Below are 24,576 nucleotides of genomic sequence, written 5' to 3' on the forward strand. Positions count from 1 at the left end.
TCGAGATCATATTTCACTTTCATCACATCTGTGTTTATATTATTACAAGACTTTTAGGTCTTAATGTCTTCTGTTTTAAGCATTAATCATTTATGCTGATATATAAATAAATGTTTGACTTTGTTAACTCTTCAGAAAAAAAAATTAGCCTGTTCTTATCATTGGTATCTTAGAATAATTCTGCATGTGTGTGTGTGTGGGGGGGGGGGGGGTGTGAGGGGGGGAAAGGCAGGGACCAATTGATGCTGGATTTCCTCCAATAAAAGTAAGTATGGGGAATAATGCTAGTCTCTGTTATCCACCTAAAAAAAATCTCTATCCTTCCTTAAAGGCACTGTGTACCTGGATTGAACATGTTGTGTCTGATTTTTATTTACACTAGGGCCCTTTACACTGCCAGAGTGGTGTAAATGGGCCTTGGGATAAATGAAAATCAGGCCTGCTACTCTTTAAGATGGCCACGTACTAGCTGGCAATTGTATCATAGTTAAAAATAATGGTGAAAAGGCAAAATGCCCAATTCTCCTCTCAGTAATTCAGGTGTAAATCACTAATGAAGTAAAGGCAGCTCTTCCCAATTTAAACTGGGAAAGTTGAGAGTAGAATCTCTGGTCCAGAGAATTTAAATTTATATTTGTAAGTAAGGAAAGGATAAAATGTTCCATGAAATATTGAGCTAAGGTTCTATTATTGATCTTCATGTTTAATACAAGTGTACATTATAATCGAATTCCAAAACATTTTTTATATCACACGAGTTCCGTTCAATTCAGTGGAACTATCTCAACCTAGCGATCTGACTCTGAATTTTTAAACTCTCAGACCAGATTTTAAACAGCTTTTCAGTCCAAATGTGGGTTTGATAGGGCCTTTTGAAATAGAGGGAGAATATTATGAAGGACTGAACAGTCAAGTAACATCATGTTGTAAATACATGTAATAGCTCAAAATAGTCCACTCATTCTCCTGTATAAGAACCAAGCTTGTGTGACTGCCAATTAATTTACCATTAGCCTGAACACACAATGAAAGTAAACGAAGGGGCAATTTGGAATGACATTTATCAGCTCTGGAACTGTCGACTTCTATTATTTCCACAAGACCTTACACTTCTTGGCTCCAGAGAAAGCGGCGCTGACTTGAATGAAGAAGAGCATTCTTAGCACCACGAATAGTTACAGCACAGACAGCTCCATGGCGGGTTAACTCAGACAGGAAGACCTCCACCTCCATTTCCAACTTGCATTAAATGAGACATACAAAGTAAAATTGCTTAGTGCGCTAACGAAAAGCCTCGCACTTCACACCAGGAAAAAAAAGGTGTGTGGGGGAGGATGAGAGTGAGGGAGGTAGGGAAAAGAGAGAGAGAGAGAGAGGGAGAAGGAAAGGAAATGAAGCTCAGTGGGACTGGATAACCCAAGGATTCATTATAAAGGGGGAGGATATGGAGCCCTTCGCCTCTAAAATATAGGTTTGAATCCAGCCTAGTTATGGTCAGTGAAAGCCATTCCCATCTGATGACTGTTTGGTAGCCTTTATGAAATGAGGTGGTGGTCTCAATCAGGTTTCCAGTGGACAGACGTTTCTACACAAAGCTCATCACCATATCTGGAACAAATCAACCGCCCCCACTCCCTTTTTTTGGCACTTATAATAGGGGTCAAGAATTGAATGTACATGAAAGCTTGACCCCTCTGGAAGTGAACTGATAAACGTTAGTGGGGAGGTTTACATTGCTCCTGGTTATCTGTGCTAAATAGAGGACTTTGGTCCCTAGGGATATTAGTCTGGCACATTTCATCAAGACAGGTGGTTGGGTTTCTTGGGGGTTTTTTGTTTTTGTTTTTTTATGTTGCACTTTTTATTTAACCATTTCACTGCTGATCTTCCACTACCATGGTTGCACTTTTGTTTTCTGTTGAAAGTAGTGGACAAACAGGACAAATCCCATCCCATTTAACAACACAGTTGCTTTGTTTTATTCAGATGTGAATGTCCATCAACAGTCAAAGCAAGCACCAGGATTGGATTTGAATGCCTTAGTCTTAAGTGGAATGGGTTCTTAGAATTGTAAATGTACACATGTCAAGAAATATCAATTAAATTGGGTAAAATTTTCAAAAGCCCTTAAGAAGCTAAATGACATAGAACGACATGAGGTGCTCCGAAGTAAGCTCTAAGTCTCTTTTTTTGAAAATGGGAGTTAGGCTCCTAAGTCACTTTGGGACTTTTGAAAATTTTGCCCACTGATTTATTTTCTTTATTCTTCTTCACAGATAGTATCTAGGAGAATTTAACTATCACTTTAAAGATCACATTTGTGTACCTTATTTCCCTAATCATTTTGTTTATTCCACTTTAATTCATTTTTAACTATGATGATTACTAAAGTAAAAAAGTAATCAAATATAATAAAGACATTTAACTCAGAAGCTTGCCTATTTGAAATAATTGAAAGATGGTATAACAGTGCTTTGCAGAATTACAAATAGGTTGCATGATCATGAAGACATTCTATTTATATAACATATTTTCATCTGCATTATAGACCACTGGAAAATTTCTTGTTTACTGCAGCACATGGCATTCTTTGGAACAGAATTAGTATTACAACAGCTGCAGATACTCCAACAGTAACAGGGAAAAATTTCAGTGGAATTTGCTCTACATTTACCAATCCTACATTATGGGCCTGATTCTAATCTCCCACTGGTGCAGGCGGGAGTAATTCATAGGAGCAAATGGACTTTCTCAAATGTAATATTTATGGAGGAGACCAGAATCAACCCTACTATATCTGTAATAGAGCCCAGACAACAATGTGAGCATGCAATTGAATATTACTTCCATTAATTAATGGATGGCATTCCTAATTCACAAGTTGCAGAGGAAAGTTTAGCCAATAGTGAGCTCTGCAAGGACATCTTTAACACATTGTGCTTTGGCATGATATGATGTTAGCAAGCATACAAGTTGCAGATAAATATGTGACAGAATGGTCCAAAACATAGATACCATTTCTGGATATGAAAAAGTACATTTTAAAAAGTGTTTACTATTGTTTCTCCTCCACAGGGACAAAAAGGGGCTTCTCTGATCCTTCCTTCGCTTTTCATTAGAGTCAAATTGAAACGTGACTTTTGATTTTTAATGTATTGTTCGGCAGTGTTTATTGCTCTCTCTCTCTCTATGTAAAAGCCAGATTCAGTCCTGGATTAAGCAAGTATAACGCCTGTTGATTTCACTTGTAGTTGAACTCTCTTTATGAACTTGTCCAATGTTTTCAATGTACGCACACCATGGTAATTATTAGTGAACCTGTAAACTTTCATATAAACATCCAAAAGTTTAGATGCTTATTGTAAATTATCCAAAACTCTGATGGAGATTTGGAAGCTGGCTCTAGCACAAAAACAGACTTTCTGGTTCTCATCAGAAAGAGATGCCCATGAACTAGATTGCTTGTGATACTTTGGTACTTGTGAAAACCAGGAAGTTAAGAGGAAAACAAAAATAGAAATATAAAATCAAAACATTTATTCACACAAGTTTACTCAAATTTTAAAACTACAAGTAAGTTTCGATTTGGGTTGAATTTTAGACAAAGGTTGTGGTTAATTCTTATTTTTTCCACCCATCTCAAGTTTTAAAAAATACATAAAATATTATTGTCAATATACTCCCAGTTTGGATTGTATAACTGTACAGTGTAGATGCAAATTTGTGGAAAATTATTATGTATATTGTGCAAATAAAGAATGTTCTCTAATTCCATGGTGGTAATTCTCCAATTCATGGGTCATTTTAATTCCCAGCTGACATAACATGATAGTATCTTAGGAAATGTCGTATGATGTATTTTTAGGATCACTACTTTACAACTTCACATGAATGGAAAATGACTATCTGTGTTTGGGTACAACTATGCCAGCAGCAACATCTTTATGACATGCTTTATCTTGTGCTCGTTATAGGATGAAGTCGCTCAGCCACTGAACCTCTCAGCTAAACCGAAGACATCTGAGGGAAAATCTCCGACATCACCCAGTTCTCCTCATATGCCAGCTCTGAGAATAAACAGTGGGGCCAGTTCACTCAAATCCTCTGTGTCAGCAACATTAGCTAGTCCTTCGGCCAGAGTTAACACAATAGGTAAATTTTTCTTTTGGTTTTGTTGATGTAGCACAGAGGTCAGCATTAAAAAGTCAGCATTTGCCAACCATATGATAAATCAAAGGTGGGGTCTGATATTGCATTCATTGAAGTCAATGGAAAAGCTCTCTGAGGTCTCAGTAGTACATGATCTTAACTGTCTTTATTCAGCATGGGAAAAGCTTGTGTTGTTTCAGATAACAATCAGTGAATGATGATGGTTCTTCTTCTATTGCTTGCTCATGTCGATTCCATGTTAGGTGTGTGCGTGCCATCAGGCACGGGTGTTGGAGATATTTTGCCTTAGTGGTATCCGTAGGGCTGGCTCTGGCACCCCCTGTAGCCCTGTGCTTATGTCATGGTATATGAGGCGCTGCCAGCCCTGTGCCCCCTCGGTTCCTTTTTTCCGCCCGTGATGGTTGTTGGAATGGCTTTCTCTCTTGTATTCACAAATGCCTAGTGGTTCTTTCTTCGCTGTTATTTGTTAGTTGTTGTAAATAGTTTGGTAGTTGGTTAGTTAGTTTGTATGTTAGAAATAGTGGTCCTGTTGGGGATGTTCGCCCAGCAACGGGGCATGCATCGGTCCCTGGGCTTCAAACTGTATTCTGTTGCCACAAGCCCTTCCTGCTTAATGACCCTCATGATAGTTGTTTAAAGTGCTTAGGAGAAACACACATGAGGTTATAAGTGCAAGATTTTCAAGGGCTTCAGTCCACAGACTAAGACAGGGACATTCGCATGAAAGCCCTGTTAACGGAGGCAGTTCTCAGACAGGCCTCAGAACCCTCCCACTTGGACTCGACGCCGAGTACTTCAATGTCAGTGTGGAGTGCCCCATCAGCACCAAGCTCTTCTCAATGCCGCTTGACTTCACCGGTGCCGAAAAAGCAGCATGATTGAATCTGTTCCTCTGTGCCGAAGAGGGATAAGAAGGCGGGGTTGGGCAAAGGACCTACGTCAGGCCGATCACCTGCCTCGGTGCGTCTAGAGCCAGCCTTTCCTCTCAGGGCAGAAAGTCCTCTGAGAGAGCCACCCCCAACTCCTGGGAGCAGAAGGGGGCTCCTCCGCCTAATGGTGCCCTTAACGCCAGAGGCCTTTCAAGTGGCCAGGGACTTGATGGCCCTCCCAGTGCCTCTCACTCTGCTGGCCTTACTCTCGGCACCAGAGCAGTGGTCAGTCAAATGGCACTGTTCCACAACACTTTAGCCAAGTCTCCTGTGGCTCAGCAAAGGTCTCCGCCGTCTCGACCATGCTCCCAGTCTCCAACCCGGAGGAGAGAATCACCTGCTACATATGGCCGATCTCAGTTTCCCCGGTACCGGTCATCACCCTCACAGCACCGGTAACATGGTGATGGTTACTGGACCCCTGGCACTGATCCCCAGCACCACACAGCCCGACACGTAGTTGCATGCCATTGTCTCGGCACCATTTCCCTTCAACATGGCACTGCTTAGGGGAATGCTGTTCCTGGTCATCATCTCCCCAGCACTGTTCACCAATTCCACACTGCAGCCAACAAGAGGAGCCACCATCAGCTCCACCTTGGTCCCCCAGGGGGAACTGTCCTCCTCAGAGTTGGAGAGAGAGCCCAGTCACTGGCGTCAAAAACGCAGGTTGCCGGGCATACCACTGTTTGATGTTGGCATGCAGTAGGTGCCTGGCCTCAAGGACAGTGGTCTGTCCGGTGGCCCTACTGGAATCCATGTAGGATCCTGATGGCACCAGGATCCTACTCGCTCCAGTCCTCCACAGCTGTGTCCAGAAAACGATCCACAGCACCGACTGGCCCGGTGTGGGATCTGGACTCAGGATCCAATACCAGCACCGAACCATGGGACCCGGAGGTAGTGACAGTTCCCTTGAAGAGGAGGAGGCACCACTCTTTCTCCCAGCATTACTATCATTCTCCTCAGCCCCGGGCGAGATGGTGGCCGGTCCAGCTCCCCCAGTACCGCCAGATGACTTTCGGGCCCACCAAGAACTCCTTAAAAGGATTGTGTCCAACCTAGTCTTGGAGGCTGAGGATATCACCAAACCAACAGACAGCCTCGTTGACATCCTGGCAGCTGTAGCACTGACTAAAGTCTCATTGCCGGTGTATGAAAGGATAATGAAGGTGGTCAAAGCCCTTTGGCACACCTGATCCTCTCTGCCAACCATATCCAAAAGAGCCAAGAAGAAATATGTTCTGGCCAAGAGATATGAATACCTGTTCTCTCACCCACTCCCTGCATCACAGGTGGTGGCTGCAGCGAACGAGCAGGACAGGCAGGGTCAGGGAAATTAGACACCTAAGAACAAGTATGCAAAGAAGCTGGACTTGTTTGGAAGAAAGATTTATTCCACAGCCAGTCTTCAACTTAGAATCTCCAACCAGCAGGCATTGCTGGGGAGATATAAATATAACATTTGGCACTCCGTAGTCAAATTCAAAGACGCTGTGCCACAGGACATCAGGCAGGAGTTTGTGTCCATCTTAGAGGATGGCAAGACAGTGTCTAGAGCCTCCCTCCAAACTGCACTGGATGCTGCCAATTCCGCAGCCAATGGTCAATGGTCTTGGCAGTATCAATGTGGCGGTGTTCCTGGTTGCAGTCCTCGGGGTTGTCTCAGGAGGTACAGCAAACTATACAGGACCTCCCATTCGAGGGGATTGCCCTATTTTCAGAGCAGATGGTGATACCAGGCTTCATGGCCTGAAATATTCCAGTGCCACTGTATGATCTCTTGGCCTGTATACACCGCAGAGGTCTAGGACACAGTTCTGACCGCCACAGCCACCGCCTAGATATTCAGGTCAGCTACATCAAGGAACCTATAAGAGAAGGGACAGAGATAAATGGCTTATGTGCCACCATCTCACTTCTTCCTCCTCTGCTGCCCAATCGGGGCCTGTGCTCCATCAGAGTGTATGAGGGTGCACCCGAAGACAGCGTCTCAGTCTGTCCTCATGATCCATACCCCCATTTATTTTTAACCGACTGTTCCCCTTCCTTTCCACATGGGCCCAGATTACATTGAACCGTTGGGTCCTCAATGCCGTATCAGATGGCTACACCCTGCAGTTTTCTTCAGTTCCCACCCTCCCTCCTATTCTCTCTTCAGGGTCTTCAGGGACCCTTCTCACAAGCAATGTCTCTTTCAGGAGGTGGAAACCTTCCTACAGGTAGGGGCTGAGGAGGAAGTTCCTCAAGACATGAGAAATAAAGGGTTTACTCCCAATTCTTTCTTGTACTGAAGGCCAAAGGAGGCCTCAGACTCATCCTGGATCTGCATCGCCTCAACAGATATCTCAAGAAGTTGAACTTCTGCATAGTCTTCCTAGCCTCCATCATCCCTTCTCTGGATCCAGGGGACTGTTGTACACCTTCCCGCCAGTACCACTGGTCCACAGGGTCCTGTTGAAGATCAAGCGAGACAAGGTGAAAGTGATACAGGTAGCCCTGGCGTGGCCTTGACAACACTGGTTCAGCACGCCATTGGAGCTTTCAATAAGAACCCTGCTGGAGCTGCCACTTTGGCCGGACCTTCCGTCCCAGGACCACGGCTGTCTGTTGCATCCTGACCAAGGATCCCTGCACCTGACCTGACAGTGTGGCTGCTGCATGGCTGAATGCAGAGGAGCAGGCTTGCTCAATGAAAGCTCAGCAGGTTCTCCTGGGCAGCAGAAAGCCTTCTATCCAAGCAACTTACCTGGCCAAATAGAGGAGGCTTTCCTGTTGGGCCTTGGACCAGAACCTTTCTCCTCACCAAACCTCAATACAGTCCATATTGGACTACCTGTTACATCTCAAGCATCAAGGCTTGGCCCTTTTGTCACTTTAGGTTCATGTGGTGGCTCTTTCATCTGCTGGTCCAGGGTAGATCAGTTTTCTCCCAGGAAATGATGATCTGATTCTTAAAAGGCCTGGAGAGACTTTACCCACAAGTACAAGATCCTATTCCTCCCTAGTCCTCTCAAGGCTCATGAGCCCCTCTTGGGCCATTAGCGTCCTACTCTCTGCTGTTCCTCTCTTGAAATGTTCTCTGCTTCCTGGTGGCAGCGATCACCTCAGCACAAAGGCTTTCCGAGATCAGAGCTTTCACCTAGGAACCACCTTACACAGTGTTTTATAAAGACAAAGTCCAGCTGTGACCCCCATCCACCTTCTTACCAAAAGCGGTATCACAGTTCCACAATAACCATGATATATTCGTGCCTGTGTTCTTCCCCAAACAGCACAGGTCCAGTGAGGAGCATAGGTTGCATACCCTAGATGTTAGACGGCCTTTCGCCTTCTACATCGAAAGGACAAAACCCTTCCAAAGGTCGATGCAGCTCTTTGTTGCAGTGGCAGAAAGGATGAAACGTCTATCAGACTCCTCCCAGAGGATCTCTTTATGGATAACTGCCTGCATCAAGTTCAGTTATGAACAAGCAAAAGTGCCTCTGCCAGCGATTGTAACAGCTCACTCGACCAGGGTGCAAGCCTCATCAGCAGCCTTCCTGACACAGGTGCCAATGCAAGACATCTGCAGAGCTGCTATGTGGTCTTCAGTTCATACTTTCACGTCCCATTACGCCATCACCCAGCAGACCCAGGAAGATGCCAGCTTCAGTAGAGCAGTACTGCAAGTGGCACATCCATGAACTCCAAGCCCACCTCCAGGGATACTGCTTATGAGTCACCTAACATGGAATCAACATGAGCAAGCACTCGAAGAAGAAAAAACAGTTACTGATCTCCTGTAACTGTTATTCTTCGAGATGTGCTGCTCATGTCCATTCCATGACTCGCCCTCCGCCTCCGCCGTCAGAGTTGATTACAAGAAGGAACTGAGAGGGCACAGGGCCAGCGGCGCCTCATATACTGTGTCATGAGCACGGGGCTCCAGAAGGTGCCAGAGCCGACCCTACGGATACCACTAAGGCAAAAAAATCTCTGACAGCTCTGCATAAGGGCATGCACACACCTAACGTGGGATCAACATGAGCAAGCACTTGAAGAACAACAACAGTTACGAAGGTTAGTGACCATTTTTTTCATGGCTACCACTGTATTACAGTGATTCAGACATTCAGCGGTGTCATTTAAAAGCATAAACAACTGATGAATAAGTTTAAAAATATCCCTAGGAGTTACATGTCTACATGTGCATACAGTTCTTTAGAAAATTACAGGTTTAATTCATAGTCCACTGAAAAGCTTTGTGGGGCATTATTTTAGCTTAATCTACCAGCAGTAATATTAATGGCTAACTAAAAAGTCACCAGGTACATTTCAAAACATACTTTACATAGTATCTTGAAAATAGTCTGGCTAGCTGCTTTTAGTATTGTTCTGTAATATATTATTATTCCTCCCTCCCTCCCTCCAAAATTGCCTCTCTTGAGACCATTTAATCAATAAACGGTTCTGGTGTTACTGACACTTTTTATTTCACAGGTGGGTGGGTGCTTTATATGAAAATGGATGGGTGTGTGCATGCCATGTCTTTTTGTGTGTGCATGTTTATATGTATATGTATAAATAACATGCAGATGTCCCCCATTGTAATTATGATCTTTTTCACTCAACTACTGTACAAAGTGATTTAATATAACTTGAATTGTGATTTCAAGGTATAAATTAATTACTAACTATTAGGGATTAGGCTGAGACCTTTCTGGGAGACAGATTGTCCTACAGTTGCTTATTGTGGAGTTTCTTGTACCTTCTTCTGAAGCATAGTGTTGGCCACTTTCGGAGACAGGATACTGCACTGACTGGACCATAGGTCTGATCCAGTTTGGCTGCTCCTACAATTTTTCAATTGCAGTGCATTGAAACTATCTGAGACGTTCATTCTGTTTCCCTATAAATGAACATGTATTCCACCCAAGTGCACAGTGCATCATACTCCAGCTGTACATACACCAGTAAGACCCAGCTTATGCTCCAAGTTTCAAATCCCTATATGTGGGCCAACAGTATCCTTCTCTCAGTGTGCAGACTGATGAGAGTTATGATTACATGCACCAAATAGAGAATATAATCCTATGGCCAGTATAAAAAGAGAAACTACTTTATCCAGCATGACATTCTATAAAACTCCATAAATGTTTCATAAATATCCCATTGTTAATTCATGACTTATTATGTATTATTCTTATTAGCACTACACTATTTAACTTGCTAGGTTGGTAATTTATTTGCATCTTTAATTGGTTTGGCCCTGCTGCTCTCCTTGTACAATGGGGTGAGTTTTCATTTTTTTCACTTTAAAACCTTTGTCCTGAGGAGAGTGAACAGCATCTCTAAGCACAGAGTTATGAATCTGACCTGCATCTCAGTGGCAGAACATCTCTTGTTCTCCCTGTATGATCCTCCTCCTTCACCCTGGGTATTTTTCATAGATTTGAGATCCCTGCAATTTACTTTTCTCCTTTTAACAAAATGCAGATTTTGAAATACTGTACCTGTAATGAGTGATAATGTAATTGGATAAAAGCTGCGAGGATGAATGGAGATTTAAAGGTCACTCTTGTAAGAAGAATTAATGTGTTATACCATTAATAAACCATGGAAAACTGTGGAGCAAAAGATAACATACTTAAATTATTGTTAATGACATAGAGTTCACTGCTTTATATCTCCTAGTTACAAATACAGAAAGTGACTTTTTGAGGTTGCTGAACAGTATCATTGTGTGTACTATATAAGATAAGCTGTCCTTAAATGTGGCACAAGAACTGGACAGACATAGACTGCTCCTATCAAAAATCTGTCCTTTATGGAGAACTGGATGATTCAGAGGCTTGGTACTGGTATGTGGAACTTTTTACTGCTAGGTAACTAGTTCACAGCCAGCCACAGTTGTAGTAAGCAAAAGCCATTAACCATGTAAAGGCTCTCTGTTGACCTTAGCAAAATGAGTTGTTGGTCTCAATCAAGTCCCCAGCAGAAGTTCGCACATGACATTAAACCACCACAGCCAACAACCTTGTTGGCAATTTAAGCAAAAAGACCAAGGACTTGATGGGCTAGGTAGACTGAACTATCTTTTTACCTTGAGAGGTAGGTCACTCCAGCACAGAGCTGAAGCACAGTTGTTGGGAACCTTGCAAGCCATTGACTATGCTGTCTCTGATCTCTGGATAAAAACAGCATTTTGGTCTCTGGGGCTGCCAATGAGAGGGTGGGCCTTCTGTCGTAGGTGGGCTTAGGCCCACTGTCCCGGAATTCAAATAGGCTGGTACCTTCCCTCGCGCCCCCCAACTAAATTCACTTTAAAACCACGTTTTAAAATCTATCCTCGGACTGTTTGTTTTCACTGCGCTCACAATAATGTTCAGTTCCATCTGGCCAAGGAAAGCATGTACCTTTATATCAGAAATAATGCAGAGCATGTAGCTGGTAAAGTGGCACATATGGTAGGTGACCCTTTGGTTAAATCCATCCATACTGCCTGTAAATCATGCTATAACTTGAGGAGTCACACATGTCATGGCTTCATATTCAACTTAAATCCAGGCATGTCTTTTCAGAAGCAGGCATATGCCTACCTATTAAAAACAAAAACATGTCTCTCCTCCCTCTCCCTGTTGTCTCCAACATCTATATATTGGTTTACCAATCCCTGTAACTAAGCGCATTTAATATCTCCCTGTCAATAATTCACCACATACCCTAGACAAAAATAATTTACATTCAACTTGTATCTATATTAATCTTTTCCCTGCACACCAGCATATTGGCAGCTATTGAAAAACATAAGGAGCGCTTGCTTTTATTCACTGACATGTGCCAAAACTTCTCAAAAATAGTAGTACTCAGGAAAAAATCAAATAGTCTGGAGAAGGACATGAATTCCAGTTCTTAGGTAAAGTCAGCTATAATACAGATTATTCTGTATCAAGAGCCTACCCTAATCAAGAGCACTGCTATTTTTAAATGTCGCTGGTTTTGGTTTGCTTTTTAATTTATTCTGACCAAATGCAAACTTGATCAATAACAAATGCAAGATGGGGAAAGAACCACGAGACTTGTTAAGATGGGGACCAAAAATAAAGCTATGATACCATTTAGTAGGTGTGGATTACATCCTTCCTAGCACTGGAAAAGCTGTTGTTCCCCTGAAATCACTGAGCCAGGTCATTTGGTAATAATAAGTTATGTGGATTCAATTAATTTTAAGTAAAACTCTGAGTGTTTTCAGCTACCTAACTGAAAGATATTTGTTGATCTGTTCCCCCTACACCCAGACTTTACAAAAATTTTTGCTTTCAATTCTCTAAAGGAGACCAGAATTCCAGGTTTGTTCTGTTATAATTTGAGGGGGTTAAAAGGGCGGGGGGCAGGGGGGAAGCAGTGCAGCACTGAACTAATCTGACATCAGCTTCTTCTACTGAAATGTTTTAAGCAGTTAGACAATGTTCTACGTTTTTTGGCAATCAGTAGATCAGATAGAAGAGTCTAGCAATACAACAAGGATGTGTAATCTGACGTGATTAGACAAGGCTCTTTAGGAACAGAACATTCATAATTGAGACAAAGAAAGAGTATTAATAACACTTTCCTAACACGGCAGTTAGCCATTTTATATTTCCTTTCTTTAATCTTAGTGTTTTTCAACAAATCATGGGATTTAATAGCGTGTTTTGGCAGATTAGAGGATTTATGGCCCAGATGTTTTTTGTTCTAAAAATGGATTAGGGTGTAAAGTTTGCTGGAATCCATGGAACATGTTGAGGCAAGCCGGTCATTTTGTGTGTGATTAGTGCTTGCCTTCTGTCTCACAGTCCCTCCATCTGTCACAATTCACCAATGGATCTGGTTAGATTTAGCCTCATGTCACAAACAGAAGTCCCTTTTCTGGGCAATTTCATATTACAGATTCATTTTATGCCATTTTTATGCCCTAGTTAAAAGACAGAAAGAAGAGAGAGAGAGAGTGTGTGTGTGTGTGTGTGTGTGTAGGGGAGAGGTGTGTGTGTGTGTGTGTGTGTGTGTGTAGGAGAATGAGGAGAAAAAATGATAGATATTAGCTTCTCCTATAATGTTTGAAAAATGGACTGTGGCTTGGAGTCTTCCATCAGTATTCCATCCTACAAATCACATGCAGATCATAAGTATAATCTACCGTACGCTAAAGAAAAAAAATGACAAAGTATCACATTTAAAATTAAATAGCATTAGCTGTGCTAATGTGTAACATTTAAAAACAAAATAATTCAGCCACTGCTATGGCTAAACCCTAGGCAGTGAATTCACAGCCAAACAGCGTAGACATCTGACCCACTATTAGCAACATGTATAGAGTGGGAACGTAGGTCCATATAGTCACTGTTTCTTATACATTTCTGAATGACAGGTGGTGGTGGGGAGTATTCGGCGGAGGAAGTTTCTTTTCCCAGCCATTATGCGCTTTGTATCTATAGCAAACCACCGCCACCTGTGGTTTATTTTAATGTATTCACAAGTTTAGAGAAAGGGAAGGAAAAAATGGTCTATTTTTAATAGTTCTGGATTCTTTGCATGATCAAGGCCTCCCACGTCCCCTATCAAGTTAACATCCTGCTGTATACAAACCACAGGACCAATCTCTGTAATGTTGGATAAACATTGAAACTAATGGAATCAAGTATCAGAGTGATGCTATCGGTACTAATGTTTCTCATGGTTTATACCCAGGTGGCTCTATCATGAGAGCAGCATGATTTCCACACACAGACAGGTTTATGGGTCTGCTCATTGTCTCTGTCTCTTTCTCATTTAATTAAGTGCCCAAGGAAAACATTGATGTGTTTCACAGACAAAAGCTAATTCTCGTAACTTTCCTTTCTTTCTTTCTTTTTAAGATATTCTTTCTTCTATCACGTCGTCAGGTTATTTAAATGACCACGATGCTGTTACCAAGGCAATCCAGGAGGCCCGACAGATGAAGGAGCAACTTCGGAGGGAACAACAGGTGCTTGATGGGAAGGTGGCTGTTGTGAATAGTCTGGGTCTCAATAACTGCAGGACAGAAAAGGTCAGTTCCTGAGACTCCCTTTTCTGATAGTCTCTTGGGTGACCATGCTCTCCTTGTGTTTAGGCATTACACACACACACAATCTCATTCTCTCTCTCCCTCCTTTTTTCCTCTCTTCCCTGCTCTATCTCCCTCCTTCTAGAATATCTACTTCTGTCAAAAAACAAACAAAAAAGCAGCCCCCCCCCACACAGATGCGGAGACAGGAAAGACTAAAAACATAGTTAAAGTCCTTATGAAAACTTTGGAGACCATTAATTCTCTGTTCCAGGCTGTCAATATGTATTATGACTAAGTGATCTTTGAAATAGCTGGGTCTGAGTGAAAATCTTGCTTTATGGAAATGCATACATGGTTTTGTGAGATGAACTGGATTTGGAAAATATGCAAGCTTCTTTAGGAACATAAAGCTTTCTAATACTCAGGCTCAGCCTTTGGGTATTTAGCCTTATGAGGTTGTCATAGATGGTATTTCATGACCGTTGCAACATAGTACTGTCAAGTCATGTTAGATGACTTAGCAAAATTGAAAAAACAGAGAATTGACAATACAAACTACACCAAATACCTTCAGTAGAACTTAGAAGTGCTAGAATTGATGGGCCCTGCGTTATTCTAATGTTGAACTGGCCTGCTAAGCTGCAATAAGCAAACTCATCGACGAAGGTAAAATTTTCCTCTCAAGTAACACTTGTATATATTGTATCTAGCACTGTTGTTTTGTCATGGGGTGGGGTCACAAAAGTCACGGGTTCCATGACTTCCTGCTTTTTTCAGGAAACACCTATGACTATTTTCTGGTGCCCTACCCCTGGCCGAAGGGATGACTAGATCCACTCCTGGCCACTCTGAGTTGAAGACCGTTCTGCCACCCAAGACAGAAATTTTCAAAACACACCCATGTTTTAACAATATTTTCCATGATTTTTTCCCCAAATATTTCTTGAGACAAAACTGCTCTAATTCCACCAAATAATCAAAGTGAAATATTATTGCATTTGGTGTAAACAAAATTGTATTGTTCTGGTGGCTCTTTCATTCCTAGATCCCTATGTGATTCATTCAGATAGGCAGACAGATAGAATAAAAATGATCGGCTACTTAGCAATAACTTGAAAGTCAGTCATCCTGGGAAGCTTGTGAGTCAAACAATATTGTCCAGGACAAGCAGATTGCTAATTTGGATAGCTTTCCAGTTTCCCTGTTTTTTAGATGGAGTTTGATCAATAAGCTGTGAGAAGCCAGCAGACCGGATAATGAATGTTAAATGTACATGTGAGTCTGTCACTACTGTACTTTTTTACCAGCCTAGCATGGGTGTAAATGATGTAGAAATGCCTCCAATTTCATGCACTCTCCTGAGAGGAAGGGGGAGAAAAAGAGGTCAGTGTAATAGGTGTTTGGCTGTACATAAAACCTCTTTTAGAAGAATAAGGGCATTGGTATTGAGAGAGAGAGGGACAGAGCATGTTTATGGCATTTCACGGAGAAGAGTACCAGAAGGGAAGGGGGGAAAGTGGAGTGTCAGCTATAAGGCGAAGTGATCACAGGCACAAAGGAATTTATATTCAAATATTTAAGCATTCTTGAAAGGATGCTTGGAGCAGAAATTCCTTTTCTCTGCTCCCCATGTAGAAATGACTTTAACACTCAGCCAGATGCTAATGCAAAGTGACTCAAGCTATTCCTCGCAAGCATAGCTAAATTGCCGTTATTTGTTAAGCGCATTGAATTCAGCTGTGGATACAGCAGTTGGTTGCATTCAGAAAGCATCTGTACCCTTTTTTTTTTTAATCCTCCAAAGCAGAGACAACTCTACCTATCCCCCCCCTCTCCTCCCCTGTGCTGGCTGGGAATTGTCAAGTGACAACCGACCAAATCCTTTTGGACAGGAAGCCTTCATCCTGAGTCCTATATACTTGCAAAGCAGGCCTTGTGGTTGGATCAGGGAGCCCATTAAAAGCACTTTGATGGTATGGAAATTCATCTTCATGAAGCACCCAGGCCCCTAAGCAGCATGCTGTTTAGCTGTGGTTACAGATCAGTCATTCACATCGGAGGGCAGTAATTGTGCTGACGGCTTGTACTGCAATGGAAGTACATAAAATAATCCCAGGCCCTCCACCATGGCACTGCGAGTTAATCTTCTTTAATACACAGATCAGCTGTTGTTCTAACACATGACTTTATGCCGGCTCTAGTGACTTTGCATAGCCTTTTGATTAAGTAACAGGAGTGGAACCATCTGCATTTGCTTTATTCTGTTACTTTCCTATTGTTGGGCTACTCCTTGCCCCTTCTGTTTTCACTGCTCACCCTCACCTCAAGCTCTAGGGTTTATTTTGCTCTCTAGTTCATGTTCCATGTTTGGCATGGGGGGCAGGGATTCTCTGAGGGTGTGGAGGAGGGGAAGGTATTGCATTTGCAGTTTTGAGGGGTTTTTCTTTCCAATTTTTCTTTTCTAAAGTGGCAAAAGCTTTTATTTATTTATTTTTGTACAATAGCTGCCAAAACTATCAGGAAGGCTATCATTCTCAAGTAGGGTTGGGAAGGGGACACAAAGGTTAAATCCAAATCTGAACTCTCCAAAAGTAGTGTTGTTTGCGTCTGGGTTGCTGATATACTGATAGGGGCTAATTGTGAAATTTTCTTTTGGATCTGCAGGATCTCAGAGTTGAGAGAGATTTGTTTGTGGGGTTTTGGACTGACCCAGCAGAGAAAGGAAGGTGGCTGTGAAGTTTGGAACCCTAGTTGAACTTTCCAAACATTATCGGTCTTATCTCATTATAGCCAGCCGTGAAGTTCAGATCCAACTGAGGATCTGAACGTCTCCAAAGTTTGAGGGTGTTTGGATCTAGGTTTTTGCTTAAAGCTTTTATCAAGACCTCCTCCAAACATTTGAAAAAAAGGAAAGTATTGCCTTTTTCAGTTAAATTATATCCTAATGATTTTTCTTTCCTTTTTCATGGAAGAGAGAGAGAAAGGCAGACAGCGGGGAGGGAGAAATTGAGAATATTACAGGGTGGTCTGTAAGGGTGTACATCAACATGCATAGGGTCTAATCCAGTGATTTAAAAGGCAAACACACCAAACTTCCAGACCTTCAGGTTTCTTGTCCCTCGCTCCCTGCAGAAGAGGTGGGAATGGGATAGCTACAGAGGCATTGCAATCAACACATACATGATTTGTTACTTTGCTTGCATACATGTGTACTACATAGCTGTGTATGCCATGTGTTGGAGAGCAAGACTGAGCCTGAATCACTTCATTCTCCCTGGCATGTTACTAATCTTTATGGGGCCGGCACACACTGCCACAGTGGGGTCCAGTGTTTGAGTCCCTTCTTTTCCAATGGTGTTGATATAGTTATGGAGCTCATTCTGGGGCAGTTTGAGCTTTTTTGTTGCACCAATAGTAATCCGAGCCCACCAGTGAAAAAAGGTGCCTGGGCCTGCATTTGTGAACTAACCAAAGTCACAAGTACTGTTCAGGCTCTATCTGCTGGTGTGGTCAGAAAGGCACAAGGGCAGGAAATCTCCTTCATGAATGTGCATGTTCAAGCCCCAGAGGCTGTTTACCAAACATTCAGATGACCCTGTGGCTACTTTTCATGTTCCCAGCTAGGCTGGTCTCTGTAGATGGGCCGTGCTCTGTTATCAGGCAGCAGTGAGGCAGACAGACAAATTGTGTAGGATTGGAGAGGTCTGGTGCTAGAGGAGGCATAAGCAGGAAAAGATTTTCAAAAGTGACTAGGACTTTTGGATGCCTCAATTTTGTGGGCACCCAACTATCGGAACTTCAATTTCAGATGGTTTTCGTATAATCTACATCATGAATGTAGATTTTACTGAAACATATTTTAATTGGAAATGCAATGAAATATATATTTTAAAATTCTTTTCTTGGAAATACTACAAGGTAAAAGAGAAGTAAGTGTGTGTGTGTGTGTGTGTGTGTGTGTGTTTCTGGTTTCTTGGAAACCCAGGAACAAAGTTATATTTATAATTGTCATCTGACACTTGCTGCATAAACAATATTACCTTTTATACATATAGATTAAAAAGTGCAGATTTTCATCCAGAGCAACCACTGTAGTGGGCAGTATCAGTAACTAGACTATGGTCTATTTGTTTAGCCAAAAAACTGCACATTCTGCTACATATTGGATGCATGCAACTACAGGTACTGGCATGTGTATGCACGCATACAAACAAACAATGCGCTCATCTACAAATACACAACACGTGTACATACAACAGATGCACATGCACTGTACACAAAAAACTAGCCAGAAATTTGTATATATACTCAGACCTATACACAAGTAAACAGACATGTACATACTCACATATCTGCAAACACACACACAGGTGTGCATGCAAACCGGTCCACAAATACACATTCATATATGTTTAGATATGCTCCATCAAATAGATTTACTAATTCCTGAGTGCTGTGCACTCCTAAAAATACACAAGCAGCGTGTGCGCATGCACACACACACACAGATGAGTGCACTAGTATATACACACACACTGCAAAAGTGTTTCTTAACCTATCATACCAGTTCCCTCACTCATTGCTGAGAGTTCATCCCTCTTCTAAAAGGCTCTGACATGTACTTGTCTGCTGGGTTGTAACTAAAGAGCTATTTGTAACAATATTTATTCCAGCATTGTAAGCAGAAGCCTGTTTTTATTACTCATGCTTATGGAACACTAGGTCCAGGATGCCTTTCCTCCCATTTCCACCCACCCCATCTCCCATCATCCTCCCCACTATACACCCTCCCCTCTTCTCTCTCTCTCCTTTAACAGAGTGCCAAACATGAAATGACAGTGACCAATGTTGACTTAATGTGGATGTTTAATAATGAAAAAAGTGTGTCAGTTCCAGTGTTAGTTACAAATGGCAGTAAGTGTATCGGGTGGCAGCCCTGTAATAATTTTACATCCGTCATTCTTTCCTGATGCCTCACTGGTTGCCTGATGGATGGGGCCAGCAGAGTTAACTCTTAAGAAACTGCAGTGGTCTGTTGAGCTCAAGTGAATCCAGCCTCTGCTTTCCCCTAAGGGGAGGTGAGGAAAGGGGATATTATGAGTCCTGAGCTACCAGATGCTGCTCTTTGAGAAATAGAAAACTGGAGCTCACTTCACTGAAGGCAGAGGGAGAAGATACTGTAAAATGAGATATTAAATTTTTCAGATGAGTTTTTCATTTAAATAATACATTGTTTTTCCTAATGGTTAAATTGGAGCTGGAGTTTCCAAAGGGGGCTTCATCCAAAGCACACTGAAGCCAGTGAGAGTTTTTCTGTTGATTTGAAAGACCTTTGGATAGGGCCCATAGTGAGCAGGCTGCGCGTATAATAAAGCAAGGGAAGGCAGGAGCTGGGGGCAGTTTAATTGTTCTTGTTTCCTAAGTAGCAGGAAACCATTGGAAATTAGTCCAGAAGTACAATGCTTACATTCTGTACCAAAGTTCTTTGCAAAAGTTTAAACCGTGCTCATTTTAATGATCCACATAATATTTTACTGGAAAAAAAATATACTGTAGCATTTCTGTTCACTAGCAAAGGTTATATTGCACAGACACAGTATATACACTTACCCTTTAGACTCAGTGTACGTGTAATATATGTGTCCTATAATTTGTAGACCTCTCTATTTCTCATTGGCCTGGAAAACACTAAAGAAGATGAACAGTATATTTTTGTTCTATTTTCACAGTGTGCAGAGAGATCTGTCTGTTTAGAATAATTAATATATAATTATTATATTCTGGGGGGATGAAGGACTTTTTTGTGACAACTGACTGTTAGAGACGCCAAATCACCCTCAGACACAGAATTTAACATGCGGTCCCTGCTTTTTCCTATCCATCCCGTACACCCAGTAAAACCTTCTTAATTCTGTCTTGCTAAGATTCTTTGCCAGTGGAAATTTCTTGTATGTAGGATACAGTGGAAGGGGTTGCAATCCTCTTTGTTAATGCTATCAACAGAGAGCAGACAGTTTTCAAAGAGCATGACAACAAGGCAAGCAGGTATTATGTCATCGCCCATCCATCACTCTGTATGTCAGCCTTTCAATAAGTCCAATCAACAATCTCAACAGGATCATTCACATTAAAGGGGCAATTTATTCAGAGAGCTACTGAATCCAGTGTCTCTTCTCCTGAAACGTCTTTATTATTTTTTTTAATTTAATTAAAGTTTGCACACTTCAAAGATCGGGTCATTTTTGCCCAGCATTGCTAACTAAGTACTAAACATTTTGGTTGGTTTGAGCTTAAAGTTTAGTCCTTTATTTCCCTTGGATTTTGTGTATATTTACAGCCTCTGCATTTAATGGCCACATGCCTTATTTTCACAGATGGCCAGTGAGACTTTTTTTCCCCTTCTTCTTCTTCTTCTCTCTCTCTCTTTTTAATAGAGCCTGCTTTTGGTTTTGCTACATTTGTCACAGTGCCACTACTTTCAGCTAGCAAGTGCCCACGCATGGTAGGAGTGATTATGGGATGAGGTTTTTGTCAAGATTTACATGGATTCCTTCTTTTCATTTTCAAGCAAACTTTTTCTGGCTGACTATCATCCCTGCTAAAAGCTCACACATTTTCAAAGGGAAAATTGTGTGTTTTTTTGGTACGTCATTATAATGAGGAGGCATGGGCAGGGTTCACTAATAAAAATGAGTGACACACCAGAGAGGGATGAATTTTGCCCACAGATGTGCATGTGCAACTCCCATTGAGATCAGTAGGAACAGCACACAAACATGTGAGGGAAGAACCCTGGGTTCCATAGAGATGCCAAAGTCTGAATGGGCGTGTGGCCTGAACTCCCCGTTCACTTCTCAGAGTAATCACCCCTCTAAATCGAGTTCCAGACAACATTTGCAGAATAGTGTGGGGAAACTGTCCCTGAAGCTACCATGCCCAGCTTTACTAACCTCAAACATTAAAAAAGCAGGAGTCAGGCTCCCCCCACCCCCCCCCCAATCCCAAAATCATGACATTGGCTTAAAAAACATGAGGGGTTTTTTTTTTAATGGTTTTTAATTTGCCTTCTGGTTTATGAACCTCTATAGGCCACAGTTTCAAACTTTTCTCCACAACCACGAAGGCTGGAAACTTTTCTTTTTTTTTTAAATGAAATCTTAGGTTCTCACATAATCATGGCTCCAGGAGTTAGAGCTTTAAGTAAAACATCAGATATGACAAGAGTCACAATAAAATCATGGCCATTATCAACACTAATACCGGGCCTGGGAGTAAGCAGAACCTGGGTCTGATTCTCTTCTAACTCTCTATTAGGTAAATTGGGAGTAAACCACTAAAGTCAAAGGAGTTAAACTGGCGTTAGTGAGAAGATAACCAGGCGCATTTAGTCTGGACTGTCAGTCCACCACCTTTTGCCAATGCTAAAATGCACATATTCCTTTATTTGAATAGTGAACAGCCTCTAGCATTCTGTTGTGTGTGTAGAACTCCACTCTCCATTGGAATGAGCACAGTGCTGATCCCGGTGAGCAAACAAATCAGGCATTATTATTGTTTGGAAAACCTGGCAATTTTCTACTCAGGTGATAGTCTAGATGGAAAACGTGTGACCCTCTTCATTGGGGCAGAGAGCATTGGTGAAATGTTAGGCAGAGGGTTAGCATAGCAGCCTTTAATACCTTCCAGGAAAAAAAATGGAAGAGAATAGTCTATACATTTGTTAATGCTTCTAAGTAATTGAGTCACCCATTGTTTAGTAAACAATTACCAGCAAAGTGGAGTCTGCTTTCTTAATTCTCTGTTTACATGATGCAGACCCTCCCTCCCCGGATATCCTGCATAGGCTGTGATTTCCACCTCACTTCATTTTTGGTATCCCATGCCTTTTCTGTAATTAACCCTTCACTGTCATCATAGACAAGCTGTTATGTCACTTTCTCTCTTGCTGGGAGGAACAACAGTACCTTGTGTTTATACTCCATTTTTCAAACACAGATCTCAAAGCACTTTACAAAGGTGGGTATCTTTATCTCCATTTTACAGATGGGGTAAATTGAGGTACAGAGAGGTTAAGTGACTTAGCTAAGCATGTCAGTGGTGAACTCAGGACTAGAAACCAGGTTCCCTGGCTCTCTCAACCTGGGTTCAGTAGATCGCTGCTGTATTCAGTTGAGAATCAGTCTCTGAATCAACATGGCAAAATCTTTTGGAGGAGGGAAGCAGCTACCTACACCGCCTTTTCTACCTCTCCTCCACCCCTTCTCTGAGACAAGGGGCTTCCACATTTTTTGGAAGTCTTGACTCTTACCAGCTTACCAAGGTCACCACCAAAATACACATCAGACTGCCAAAGCCTCTTCATCTTTTCAAAGATAGTTCCCTTTCCCTTTAGATTTGCTGCCTTCTACCATCTTTAAAACAGTTTGTTTTTAGGCAAAATGTTTTCTAAACGGCATCTAATTTGTCAAGGAAGTTTTAATTTGTGGACTGCAACATTAATAAATATATTAAGGGCCTGATCCAGGAGCCACTGAAATCAGTGGGAGTCTTTCCGTTCACTTCAAGGGGCTCTAATTCAGGCACGGCATGAGTTCAGTGCTTGCGAAAGATGATGGATTGGCAGCTCTGGAAACTGAAGGCCTCTCTCCACAAACAAGTACAGCACAGGAAGTGAACATGCAAACTGTCTCCATTCCACCAATGCCCTGCAGTTCAATCTGAGGATGAGAGAGTAGTTAAGAGTGGATTGTGCTCACTCAATCCAGAGCTTCTCTGGTTTAGAATCGGGACAACTTTTTGCTAGAACAGCTGCCGGGACACCTGTTTACTGAGACCACCAAGGCATTTCTTCTAGGTCACCAACAACTATTAGTCACTTTTGAACCAATAGTTCATACAACTGGGTTTGAATAGATGACCTAAAGTCAAAGGGTTTGTACCCACTTCCCAAACCATCTAGTCCCAACTGAGACTGGAATTGAAGAGTTTTAAAAACAAGTACTGTAAAATCAGAAAGGTCCCTCAAATAAGGAGTGTTGTTTTATTTCTTTTAATTCTGCTTTTAGATTTGGTGGGTGGATTATTATTTCTGAGACAAGAAAGAGATCTCAGATAAGCAAGAGTGAAAGAGTTGAGGGGGTGGTGAATGCATTGTTTCTTCATATTTAACTTCGATGCAGCAACAACAAAATCCCCAACTGATAAATTGTTGTGACATTATAAATAATCTTTCATCTTCTTTGGTGGTCTATAGAGTTTATATAATTGGAAGGTTAAAACCCTTCTTTGTTGATTCTTCGCTTTTCATTAGTACAGTAGAAGACTATAAAATAGTGCAGCCAGAAGGGGTTTAACAATTACTAAGTCAACATTTGAAAGTCTCACTCTAGTTTATCATGTCATGAATGCGTTTTTTATGAGTTTTATAGCCCTATAAGCAGGATCCATTGTAACAGCTGATCTGTAGCTGATATTGTTTTATTTTGCTTTTCCTGGTAACGCACGTCACCACCACGAATCCCAGTTCCAGGCACAGAGGAAGTATGGCCTTGTGGTCATGGCCCTGGATTGGGACCCAGGAGGTCTAAGTACAAATCCTGGCACCACCACCACACTTCCCGTGTGACCTTGGGCAAGTCGCTCGGGTTCCTATATGTGAAACAGGGCTCTGAATACTTCCCTACTCCACTGGGCGTTGTGAGGATAAATTCATTAACGTGTGAGTGATATTATAAGCTACTTAGAAAACCCTATAAATAAATAGAAAACTATTTATTTATAAAAGGAATAAATATAGGAGCCTTCCCAAAAACACAGAACCAAATTCACCATTTGCGTAAGCATGCAGAAGTCAGTTAAGGAGCATTCCCTTATGCCACCAGTGGGCTTACCCCATAGTGTTTAAAATGGGAAATCGTCTGCCTGCATCTGGACGTAAATACAAACAACATCCACATGTATTTTGCATGTTCCAGGAGATAAAATTCAGGACTAAGGGCCTGATCCTTCAGTTCAGTGCTTACAAGGTCCCAGGTTCTATCCCCATCTAGTGTAGACTAGCCCTTAGTTACATAAGAATTCACAGAAGACAGAATCAGAGATGGGGATAGAACCTGGGACTTAACTCTCCTAGCTTCTCTGTCCCTCATTTATGTTGTTTATACTTACCTCTCTCACTAGGGAGTTGTAAGATTCCATTAACATTTGTAAAGAAAAGATCTTTGGATGAAAGGCAGCATATAAATACAAATTGTTACAGTGCTTATTACTTCAATGGACAAGGACCTTCACTCGGGATTTTGTGACTGAGAAAAAGTCAGTTTTAAAAAGGTCTCACGTATGTCCGTTAATGGGATAGGACTCTCTCATTCTCTTTATGGGTTAGGAAAAATATTTTAAGGTGGCTTCTGAAAGGACAACTAGGATCTC

The 24,576-nt window shown here is 41.9% G+C and overlaps 1 protein-coding gene across 12 annotated transcripts in view; it reads left to right on the top strand.

The window, feature by feature from the left end:
- The window catches only part of SOX5 (SRY-box transcription factor 5), an 831,751-nt gene that overhangs the window by 780,947 nt on the left and 26,228 nt on the right, over nt 1-24,576 (top strand). For 9 of the 12 annotated variants that reach the window (XM_067559200.1, XM_067559203.1, XM_067559201.1 and 6 more), the window contains 2 exons: nt 3,975-4,152; nt 13,976-14,148. In XM_067559200.1, coding sequence (XP_067415301.1) covers nt 3,975-4,152; nt 13,976-14,148 — 351 coding nt within the window. The remainder of the gene's footprint in view (nt 1-3,974; nt 4,153-13,975; nt 14,149-24,576) is intronic. The other 3 variants (XM_067559198.1, XM_067559206.1, XM_067559204.1) reach the window with 2 other exon arrangements.

This window comes from Emydura macquarii, unplaced genomic scaffold (assembly GCF_026122565.2).
Source record: "Emydura macquarii macquarii isolate MOO-44397 ecotype Brisbane River unplaced genomic scaffold, CSIRO-AGI_Emac_v2 contig_2205, whole genome shotgun sequence".
NCBI classification, from domain to species: domain Eukaryota; kingdom Metazoa; phylum Chordata; order Testudines; family Chelidae; genus Emydura; species Emydura macquarii.